The sequence below is a fragment of the Chenopodium album genome, chromosome 1 (genome assembly GCF_948465745.1).
Source record: "Chenopodium album chromosome 1, dcCheAlbu1.1, whole genome shotgun sequence".
In the NCBI taxonomy this organism is placed as follows: Eukaryota; Viridiplantae; Streptophyta; class Magnoliopsida; order Caryophyllales; family Amaranthaceae; genus Chenopodium; species Chenopodium album.
Genome location: NC_137834.1, coordinates 55559828 through 55571932, shown reverse-complemented (window position 1 = coordinate 55571932; position 12105 = coordinate 55559828). Strand labels below are relative to the sequence as shown.

Here is a 12105-nt window from a genome sequence, read left to right as displayed (position 1 = left end):
TCTTTCGTTTGGACTTCTTGTGTTGGGCGTGGATTGGGCAAGGTGCACCTATTTCTAGGTGCATCATGGCTCACATAATACTAATTGATATTTGAGAAACTTCCTAAAGTGATAATTGTGTCATATAAACTTCCTAAACTTCCATGCCCAACTCTACATTCAAGTATACAACGTAAGATTTGTTTCTCTTTTATGTGTTCAATAATCCAATACATTGAAATATATAATAAGTTAATAACCCAGCTTTTAGGATATAGAAATGATTGGATATAGCACAAGCTGACGTGGCAACACCATAGGCAATATGGGTATAATCTGTTAAAATCGTTAAATTAAATATACACCCTCCACCACTTAACAATTGCTACTGATCTGAAGACAAAAGCTATGGCAGCTACATGTACTTCTTCTTGGCTACCTGCAACTGCAGCTGCATCAGTGATTTGCAGAAATCCATCATCCAAAATCAGCATGAATTTAGCCCCAACACTACCTTATCATAGTAATAAGGTCTTGATTAGCAGCAATCCAAGAGCAACAAGAAGGTTGTCTACAAAGTTGAGAGCAGCTGGTTTAACGGATATCGAACCCGACCTCAATGAAGATCCTGGTGACCGGTGGGCTACGAATGGAGTTGATGCTGTTTGTCTCTCTTTCTCTCTTACTTTTATTTTCATTTTTCATTACACTTGTATATGATGTATGATGATTGAGTGATTAGAGGTTTAGGACTAATTGAACAAATGTGGGTAGTTTGATATTCAAATCAATAGCCAGATAGAGTAAGTATGGAAAAAAAGTTGACGCATTTCCTAAAATAAATCTAGATTACAGTTTGATTTATGAACATAACTCTACTTAGATGAAGCGGTGAAGGGAAGAAAGGGTGCTATGGTGAAATTGTGGTGATTCCTTTGAAAATAGAGGATTTGGGATAAACTGAGTGTTAAATAAGAAAAAATAGAGAAAATGATGGATAAATGAGCAATAATCTTTTACTAATATGTGAATGTTACATGAATAGAAAGTTGTTATGATTCCAAATGCAGTTCTGTACCAATTTCATTGACGGTATAAATTGTGTTTAACTGAAATTGTTTCTTACTACTGTAAGAAAATGTGTTGGTTGAATTTGGTTTTTACTGCTGTCTGTAGGAAGATTTTATATATGGAGAATATGATGGACATCATACATATTTTGAAACTTCAGAGAAAGGTAGGGAACACTTGGTTGATTGATCTCCTCTTGTAAGTTGACTTTACTGCTTGTTTTTCGAAGTATATATTTGTCAGGAAGTGTATAGATTCTTTAGATCACATATATCAGCTTTTCTATAAAGCAGATCTAATTATTTAATACACACAACACACATACTTGTTTCGCGCTTATTAGGTACCAGTTATGTCAAATTTTGTTGCTACATGTGCATCAGTGTATGTCTAATAAGGAGTTATCAGTTCTTACAGGAAGTTGCAGTTCTAAACAGAGTTTCAGGGAAAACTATACAGGAAATAGGATATAGCAACCTTTTTTACATATTACAAGAGTTCATGGATGAATTTAGTTCATGTTTTATGTATAAATTGCATGCTGCTGAAGTGAAGTGTCATTTATTTACACCCGTTTTGATTCCAGTTAACAAGATCATATAAATACACTTTCTGGTGATCTATTTCAGGAACATTTTGGGGAGCAGTGGCTGAAGAATATAATGCCATGGAACCACCTACTGGTTTCCAAGGTTTGTTTTTTCTCCGATTCTCTATATATGATTTATGATAAACTGTAAACTTCACACTTATCTTGATTGGCAGGTCTTATTTCGTGGCTGTTCCTTCCAGCAGTTGCTGCGGGGATGTATTTCAATGTTCCGGTACTAAACTGTCTGCAATGATAATTCACTACCTACATTAAAGCTCGCATATAGAGATGAATAAACTAAGCTTGAACTTTTGTCTCCAACTTGTAGGGGGAGTATCTGTACATTGGAGCAGGACTATTTACAATCGTTTTCTGCATAATTGAGATGGATAAACCAGACAAACCTCACAACTTTGAGCCCCAAATATACAACATGGAAAGAGGAGCTCGTGACAAGTTGATCGCTGATTATAATACTATGGACATTTGGGACTTTAATGAAAAATACGGAGAACTCTGGGATTTTACTTTGAAAAACGATGATATAGTAAAGAGATAAATGTCAGGAAATGACATTGGTTTGGGATATTTCCAACTGATATGCACAGTTGAATCAGGTATATTTGTCTGATTCTTCAGTTAAGATTTTTAACCTTGTCCAATGATTGGACTCTGGTCAGAGTGTACAAATTGAATTAGTGTCCACCATAAAAATTGAAAGTTGAAGCTGCTGAGCACAAATCATGGCCTCACTATTGTCAGTTTGTCACAAAAAAAAAAATTGTATGATTGTAAATAATGAATTCTTATAAATATTATTCTGTGGGTAATTCATGATACTATATTTGTTATCAGAAGAGTGCAGCATAGTATTTTATTTTGCAGCATAGTAGTTAATTTTGCTATGTGATCTGATTTACCTACATAAGTTTTGTAATATAACAAAGTCCTCAGTCCTCACTATTGTATGATTGTTGTGGATAGGCTTTCGGGAATATTTGAATGAAAGAAAATGCTACGAGTAGCTAATTGGGGGGATGGCAATCTAATTTTCTGAGCAACAGGCCTTTATGTCGATTCTCTGATTCTGATGTAAAGCAGACAAACAGTGTATTAATGTGGCGTTAATTTTTCATATGTTGCTAGAATATTTAGCCTCCTTAGTTTGAAATTGTTTGGTTGATCCTGAGGTACAAAGGCATTATAATGTCATCCTGGAAAACTACTATTGTTTAACTTATGTGATTTTTGCACAAAGCAGAACGAATTCCAATCTTCAGAATACCATATCAGACATCAATGTGATGACACGATCTTACTTATACGACGATTAGATTACTCTCGTTTCCCTCCTCTTCCCCAAACACCCCCCCTCTTAAAATGTGAGGACTTCAGAATTCAGACATGAAAATATTGATGAATGTTTGGAAGCACTCAAACCATTACAGGGCTTGTTTGATACCACTACAGAAAAGTTACTCTTATATACAATTATCCTTGGAATATTATGCAATTAAACCATGCACAATATACAAAGTATAGATTCATTACTATGAATCAAAAACCTCTGCAGTTTCAGATTCTCAATGACTTATTTACAAACAAGCTCTGGCAAAATGTTGCTAGTGGAACGAAGCATGAACTAATAGAACTTATTACAAAATCTAGTCCAGTTTTCCTCTGAGTCTTGACTGACGCTTTCAGCATCAGAAAAAGCTAGCAAACCTTCAATATCTTCTCTCAGCCACAATGATATCTACTTTCCTGTTTCTTAAATTTTTGGTAATAATAGACACTATACTTACTAATTGAATCCTGATTATGTAACTTTTATATCTTTTTATTTATTTTATGCTATATAGTATATTTCACTCATAGGTATTATCATACGGAACTATAAACATTCAGTCTACCATCATGGTATATTGTAAGTCATCATACCTCAACTAGGTTCCAGCAGATGATGAATTGGGTAACCAGGAAAAGAGTTGGCTAGTTAAGCCTGGGTGAATGCATGAGCTTCTCCTCGTCAGTGAGGGCATGGCGAAAGTGACAGCGATGACCATAAGGGCAGGGATCACCAGCAAGGACCATGCGACAGACCTCAGTCTTGTAGCGAGGGTGACGGATGACAGGGCGAAGCTCCTCAATGCCATGAGCAAATTGGCAATGATCACCATAAGGGCAGGTCTTAGTCTCTTGCCATTTGTTGCATAGCTCAGTCTTGAACATGCCTTGATTGTAAACTTCCAGCTCAATTGGTCCGTTTTTGTTGCTCCCTCCTCGCACATACACCTTTTGCTGTACACAGAACAAGTTAAGCAAATTATTGCAGTCCTCAAGAGATCTATAAGATAATGAAGGAATTAGACTTTTACATAAATCAGATGGTATCTAAAGGCAAGTGTTTTACTGCTATGTACTGATCTGATGTCCAAAATGAAAGACTGTATAAGATAACAATTGATAATCTAAGAAGATAAACGAGCCAAACAACTCAATCCCAAATGACTTCTCAATGATACCAAGTCAAAATGAGAAGCAGAATTGACATCCAGTGAGAAGACAGAGAACCTCAGAAATACTCTTATCCCAAAAACAACAAACTACTACTACACATTAAAGCTTTTTAGCAAGTCTTTAAATCAAACTGAAGATCTTCAGCATGCCAATTAATCACCAGACTTACTATGTTCTTTCTTATAACCAAAATTATCAACCTAGTTAGTGAAATCCTGCAATTACTAGACAAAATGAGAGGCAGAATTGAAATCCAGTAAGAACTTCAGAAATACTCTTATCCCAACAACAAATTACAACTACGCATTAAAGCTTTTTGGTGAGTCTTGAAATCAAACTGAAGATCTTCAGCATGCTACTTAATCACCAGACTTACTATATTCTTTCTTATAACTAAAATTATCAATTTAGTTTAGTGAAATCCTGCAACTACTTGAAAATTCTCAAGCGATGCTTGGATCATAAGCCCATCCCTCAGGCTAATACTACTTGAGTAAATTTAACAACAATGATCAGCACAAGAATTTGGTTGCTAATCGTATACACATTACAAAACACGGGTAATGCACAGGATGCAGTCCTTTGAATACTGTCCTTTTAAAAGCAATATGACAAAGAGTAATTCAAAATCAGTATAAAATGACTAATACTACTATCTTTGAGGTCCAAAGACAAATAAATCTGAGCTAGTAAATTATATAACTTACTTCAACAGTTCAACCTAAAGCTGATCTTAACATATCTACTCAAGCCAGTTATATCAAAGAAAAGGACTGGTGAACTATATTTATTTATTTTTACTTGATATTCACATTTCAGAACTGTAAGTATAATAGTGTGAGCTCTGTGTTTATCAAAGTTCAGGACCATGAGTAGTACAAGTACTGCATCATCAAGTACAAAAATCATGATTGCTTACAAATTAATGCTTCGTATATAGATTTAAGACATCCAACTGGCTTTCGCACACTAGAACATAAACTGCAAATCACAAACAAGTCAATTACTAAGCTAATCTTTACATGTTTTGCTACATGTAAAATAGAATATTACATAAGTTCATTTAATAATTAAAACCATAAGTTCAGCTAATGATGTGTGCTAGTTAACAAATTTGAACTGATTAGCATGAACGCTTAGCCAATCAAATACTCCGTACATAACAAAGGTGATTCATGAGTTATTTGATCCAAAATCTAAAATTTTAACATTAACTGATTAACTATTTAACTTGCGGTCTTTTGCAACGAGGCACGACAACAGCAACAATCTAAACAAAAATTCTTATTTTTGTCACAGTAACACCATCACAGCAGCAACACGATAAATGTATCAACTTGTAGTCACCTTAACAATAAATAAAGTTACCAACAGCCATTGCCTAACATTGAAATTGATATTTTTCTTTTTCCTTTCTTTTGACAGGACATTCGAAATCATGCTACCACATCACCAATTCTAAAGCTAATTTGGTCACGTAACCACCATAGCAACAATCAACCAATGTAAATTCAACTTAACCATTCATGCACCAAACAACCATTACATAACTTCAAACAATTAATCATGAGTATTAACCATATAATAATACTTAAAAACAAAATTATAATTGAAGAAACAGATAATCCAGAAATTAAAAAGTAAATATCGAGGTTAGAAGCATACCGGTCCAGACGTTTTGCCTGAAGATCGAAGCGGAGTCACAGACCGAGCTGGAGTCGAATCCTTCTGAGTTGAACCAGCAGCAATCTGATTCATCTTCACGAATCCATTAGACCTGACTGAGATACTCTTAGGCAGAGCAACACGAGCATTCTCCTCCTTACAATCCTCCTTTTGACTCTTCTCATTCACAGTCGATCGATTCTGATTATTACTGCAGAATCCTTCATCCCAACCTTCACTCACTCTCTCCTTCTGGAAGCTTCCATTGCTGCTGCCATTGCCGCCGCCTAACTTCTCAGCAGCCGCGGAGAGAGATGAAGAGCCGAACTGCTCCGGATAATCAGAAAACGGCATAGCTAGGTATCGGCTCTGGAGATTATCTTCGATGAGGAGGTTAAGTTGGTTGCTCAGCTCAAGATTTTCGAGTCGGAGGTTAGTGTTCTCTTGCCGGAGAGTCTCTGCTTCATTGAACGTCTTCTGAAGCTGAGCGAGGCAGACAGAGTGGCGACTGAGCAGCTCCTTGTGTTCCGCCATTATCCGAGAGAGGCTTCTCAAAGCTATAGCGCTTATGTTGTCGGTGTTTCTGCCGGAATTGCCGTCGGAATTGACTGGAGTTGAGTTGAAGCTCGTCGGAGAAGTAGCGGAGTGGAAGAAAATGGAGTACGGCGGTGGAGTGAACATATCTCCGGCCGATGAAATCATATTTGACGAGGCGGAATTGTCTTGCTGCATTTTCCGATATTTGCTGGAAAAATTGAAGAAGAAAACAGAGCAATAATATTTCAGTGATTAATTCTTAGGGTTTTCCACAATGCAGATGATCGAATCACATAATTCGATCGTAATTTCACAGTGAACTATTGTAATCAGAAACTAATTGATTGAATTTAGCCAGAAAATTACTACATTGCGAGTTATAAGCTAGTAGGAAAATCAAAAACTCATCTGAAATTGCGATCAAAATCAACAAAAACGAATTCAAAAATTAGCGAAATGCTTAAATCATCAAACACATTTATTTCTGCAGAATAATTTATTCACTCCTAGTAACCTAAAACCTCGAATTTCAACGAAGATAAAGGAAATTAACAATCAATAATTAGCAGAGGATCATATAAAGGTTGAAATTCAAAAACAACTGAAATTGCGATCAAATTCAATTAAAACAATACATAAATCAGCGAAAAGTTTCAATTATCGTAAGAATTTGTTACAGTAGGATGAATTAAACACTCTCAGTAACCTAAAACAACAAATTTCAACGAAGATGAAGAAATTAACAATCAGAAAATAGCAGAGGATCACTTACAGAATGAATTTCTTGATAATCTACTTCGAAATTAAGATGAATAATAGCGAAAAGAGTTTCTTCTCAGAAAATGGAGGAAAATTTTTAGAGAGAGAAAGAGGAGTTGGGAAGAGAGAGAGAGAAAGGCGGTGAATGAGAGAGAAGGAAATGGGCGGGAAGAAAATAAAGAAGGGAAAAATCCGAATTTTGTTGGTTGTTATGGCTTTAGTCAATTTGTCAACGCCGGAATGAGAATTACCGTCAATGGTGAATTGATGAGTGAGACTATAATTTAACCGTATTGTCCCTGTCTTTCTTTGGATGTCAAGAGGTATTACGTACGAATTTTTAAATTTTTATTTTGTAGAGCGGTAAAAAAATGATGATTATAAATTATATAACCAATTAAGTTAGATGATGATTATATGGTTACTCGATGTTTTGATGTGTCTGCAAAATAGGTTTATTAAGTTACCTTTCTAACGATTAAAGCTTATTGGTACCTAAATTTCAAACAATGATAACTTCCCTGCCTCTGATCCTCGCTCTTTGTTTTCTTTATTGTTTAAAGTGGTAATTAGAATTAGACTTGGTTGTGTCAAAAAAAGAATTAGACTTGGTGAATAATATTGAATCAATATTTTTTTTTTTTTTTTTTTTTTTTTTTTGGTGATAGAGAGCCACAAGGGCGGATATTTGATGACATCATACTTTAATGTTAATCATTATTTGGAATTAAATGTAGCTGTAAACCTATAATATTGTAATGGAAATTTAGTGAAAAACTACCTATTATAGTCCAGAATTTGCGAGAAACTACCTATTAAAAAAAATGTTGTAATTGACTACCTAATTTTCGAAAAATGTTGTAATTTACTACCTTATGCCGGATTATGAAGGACTTTGACCAAAGTTCTCCGGTGTTGACTTGGTCACGTGACCATCACGTGACACTTAATGACTCTTTTCTTTCACCAAGTGTCACGTGACAAAGTCAACGCCGGAGAATTTTGGTCAAACTCCTTCATAATCTGGCATAAAGGTAGTAAATTACAACATTTTAAAAAAATTAGGTAGTCAATTACAACATTTTTTTTAATAGGTAGTTTCTCGCAAATTCTGAATTATAATAGGTAGTTTTTCACAAAATTTCCTATTGTAATTAATATTGTTGATTTACCAATATACAAGTATATAATATTTCCTATGTAAGACAAGTTTTTTTTTTTTTTTTTTTTGACTATTTTTCTTTCTTATCGTATCTCTTATTTTCTTTATTCCTTAAACCTTCATGATCTCATTCAAGGAATCAATTCATTAGGTTGACATAAAAAACCTACAAATTAAAGAACTCTTATATAATTCGTTGATCTAGTCAACTCTTCACCTCGAATTAACTATAATAACTTAAACTTATATATATATATCACAAAAGAAGAAGAAAAAAAAAAAAAAAAAAAAAAAAAAAAAAAAGAGGTTAGCAATGGTATATTTAATTTATGAAGGAACTATCAACAATGTTGCCTTTATTAATTTTTTGAAATTAATTTAAAGTTGTGTAAAAAAAAAATAAAAAAAAATAAAAGTTATCGATCGAATATATTGAACGACTATGACAAATGATCAACGTGAAAGAGTATCCATGTGTTTTGGCCCTTTTAGGGGTGTTTTGCTTGTCTATGACAACTATAACAAACAATGGAAGTGTTTGGTAACAAGCATGGTCCATTGATCTCTTTTAGGTCTTCCAAATTTCATGATTTCAATTAATGTCAACGGTTGTTAATTCTTGGGTCACAATTCTTCTTACACAATTAATATCTTTATTTTCTAAATTTCATCAAACCCATTACTACAAGCCTACCTTTCTCTTAGAAGAAACTCTCTATTTTAAATTAAATTCCAACATTTTAAAGGCCAGGGTAACCTATTTCTGAAAGACCCTTAGTGTGGAGTAGTCTCAATACGTACAATTCTTACCAATAAATTAGGTATTACATGGTGTTAATATACAATTTTTTTTTTAAAAAAAAAATTATCGATTCATATTTTGTTAGAAATATAACTAGCTTTTGGTACAATTGCTACCAAATTAGATATATGTTAAATAAATAATAAAAAAATCTTTAATAAAAGTAACTATGAGATTGATGAAATCTAAAGAAACTTTTTAAACTTGATCAATTTAACATTGAAAAGCATATAATGCATTTTATTTGTTACTCCGTAAAGTATTTTGCGAGTATATTATTTGAAGTGTCCATGTACACACATCAGAAATTCACAAATACATTTAGTACTGTATCATAATATTTGGTCATTTTATGAATATAATTAATTACACATTAATAAATTCTACTTGTATTTAGTATATATTGATAACATGTTAAATCAGCCTCTAATAAAAGATAATTGCCGAATTTGGGAAAAACAACAATAAAAGGTACAAGTAATAATACTCGTAATAACAAAGAATGAAAAAAGAATACATATATAACAAGGCTAATTTTAATTAGAGTTATATAACATCCGAAGCATTTACTATAAGCTTAATGAAAACTTGCTTTGGATTTCTCATTAATAATGTAAACTAATAATACAAACTGTGCAATTTCCCTTAAGCTAGTAAAATGGCTAAACCCTAATTAATAAAAGAAAAGAAACAATAAAATGACCACCTGTATTACGTTACTCCTATGTCTTTGTTCTAACTAACAAAGATTCAAGATCAAACACCTTGGCCTCTAACATCTCTTGCCGCCGGCAACTCGAATCGACAAAGTGGACAGAAGTGATTAATCTTGAACCACTTATCAACACAATCGGGATGAAAGCAATGTTTACAAGGCGAATACTTAACATCATCTCCTACTTTCCATCCTTCAAGACAAACCGAACAAACTTCACCACTATTAACCAACTCTTCACTAGCTTTCTTGATCTCCAAGCTTGCCACAAATGACTCGTCCGCAGGCACCACACCCGTCGGTATTATTACTCCATCTTCGCTCATCGTGTCTTCAAGGCCATCTATGAGTAATGTATATATTATCTCCAAGATGCGGCTTGCTGTGGTGGCAATTCTTCTCGTCTCGCTGTCGTACCAGAGTTCTGTAAGATCTTCCAAGTCCATGATATAATCCTCCAAGGCAGGAAGATAAAGAATTAGTTCACCGAGTTGTTGATAATCTTCGCTTAATGATGACATTGTTTACTCAATTATGCTAATGACGATCGAAAGTTACGATGTGCGTACCAAAATACAATATAGACTCGCAAATAATGAGCCTACACTTTTTTTAGTGGTATTGCAAGAGTATTGATGAAAAAATATTAGTAAGTTTTGATGGTTTATATAATAATAAATTAATGAGAAAGCAATGTATCGATCTTGTGTGTGGATAATGATAGGGTATAGTATATTTTGAAAGGATAGGATTAATTATGTTAAGTAGTTTTGATTAGTTTCCAAAAATAAAAATGATCAATGTTTTCTTAAAAAATAAACATTTATTATTATTATTTCAAAATAAAATAACCTTTAACAAACTTGGTCAACATAAAATGTGACCCATTGATAACCTATTTAAAGAGATATTCTTCTTAATTATCTATTCCTCACTTAATTTTCTAATGAACCCCTATTGTGAATTATGGTACTAGTGTACTGCTATTATTATCTTATGCCTTTGTTCTTACAAAGATTCAAATATTAAACCAGTAATAAGAAATATTTTACGAGTGTATAATTTTAATGTCTATGTACATAGCGATAAATTCAATTAAGTATAAATTGATAACACGTTAACCTCTACCAAAAGATAATTGCCGAAATTAATGATAAACAACGAAAAGGTACAAGTAATAATACTCATTAAAAATTAAAGAATGAAAAAAAAAACACATTATTACAAGGCTAATTTTAATGAGAGTTATATAACTTGCTTTGGATTTCACATTAATAAGGTAAACTAATAATACAAATTGTAATTAATCTTCAACAAACTAATATTCTCTGTTGAAGGAAAGAAAAGAAACAATAATAATGACCTCTAGCATCTCTCGTCGGCGGCAACTCGAATCGACAAAGTGGGCAGAAGTGATTAATCTTGAACCACTTATCAACACAAGCCGGATGAAAGCAATGTTTACAAGGCGAATACTTAACATCATCACCTACTTTCCACCCTTCAAGACAAACCGAACAAACTTCACCACTATTAGCTAACTCTTCACTAGCTTTCTTGATCTCCAAGCTTGCCACGAATGACTCGTCCGCAGGCACCACACCCGTCGGAATTACTCCATCCTCGGTCATGTCTTCGACGCCATATAAGATTATAAGGAACTCTCTGTTGTATCTGAATTCCGTACTAGGATCTTCCATTCCCATGAGAAAATCTTCGGCAGTAATACGAAAAATTGCTGCAACAAGTTGTTGATCATCATGGCTTAGTGATGACATCGTTGATTAATTATGCTAATGAAGTAATGATCGAAAGTGTTCTTGTTTGACGATGTCCGTCCGTACCTCTACAATATAGTCTCACGTCGTAAATAAAAATAATCAGCCTACAGATTTTTTTTGGGGGTGATATTAAAAAGTATTGATGAAAGAAAAAAGGTAAGTTTGGTGGTTTATAACTTTATATTATTAAAGGAGGTTCATTTAGCTTGTTATGCAAGGCTTTTGTTCTCTTCACCTTAAAAATAAATAGTATTAAGTAAAATATTTTTATTTTAGTAAAAATAAGTCCACTTCAGTAAATTAAAGTAAAAATAATTTCAATTTAATAAAAATAAGTTCAGTTCAGTAAAATTTAGTTTTCTTAAAAAAGAATTAAAATATAAAATCAGTAAAAATAATTTCAGTTTAACAAAAATAATTTCAGTTCAATAAAATTAATTTAAGTTCAGTAAAAATAATCTAAGTTCAGCAAATTAAATATAATTTTGTTTCAGTAAAAATAATTTCAGTTCAACGAAAATA

At 33.2% G+C, this 12105-nt stretch overlaps 4 protein-coding genes across 4 annotated transcripts; 1 reads left to right on the top strand and 3 right to left on the bottom strand.

The window, feature by feature from the left end:
- The first annotated feature begins 342 nt into the window (after positions 1-342).
- Positions 343-2523, top strand: LOC145556179 (photosynthetic NDH subunit of subcomplex B 5, chloroplastic-like). Its single transcript, XM_081617823.1, has 5 exons — positions 343-642; positions 1156-1216; positions 1680-1742; positions 1816-1874; positions 1971-2523. Exons 1-5 carry the CDS (start codon positions 388-390, stop codon positions 2199-2201), a joined length of 669 nt encoding a protein of 222 aa, XP_081473949.1. The 5' UTR covers positions 343-387; the 3' UTR covers positions 2202-2523.
- Positions 2524-3619: 1096 nt separating this feature from the next.
- Positions 3620-6559, bottom strand: LOC145632894 (zinc finger CCCH domain-containing protein 15-like). The gene is made up of 2 exons (XM_081685221.1): positions 5828-6559; positions 3620-3943 (listed from the first exon to the last, which is right to left on the bottom strand). Exons 1-2 carry the CDS (start codon positions 6557-6559, stop codon positions 3635-3637), a joined length of 1041 nt encoding a protein of 346 aa, XP_081541347.1. The 3' UTR covers positions 3620-3634.
- A 3284-nt stretch (positions 6560-9843) lies between these two features.
- On the bottom strand, positions 9844-10323 carry LOC145632890 (uncharacterized). The gene has a single exon (XM_081685219.1). The coding sequence runs from the start codon at positions 10321-10323 to the stop codon at positions 9844-9846; it is 480 nt and encodes a 159-aa protein (XP_081541345.1).
- A 789-nt stretch (positions 10324-11112) lies between these two features.
- LOC145632884 (E3 ubiquitin-protein ligase RING1-like) lies at positions 11113-11580 on the bottom strand. Its single transcript, XM_081685215.1, has one exon. The coding sequence runs from the start codon at positions 11578-11580 to the stop codon at positions 11113-11115; it is 468 nt and encodes a 155-aa protein (XP_081541341.1).
- Between the last annotated feature and the right edge of the window lie 525 nt (positions 11581-12105).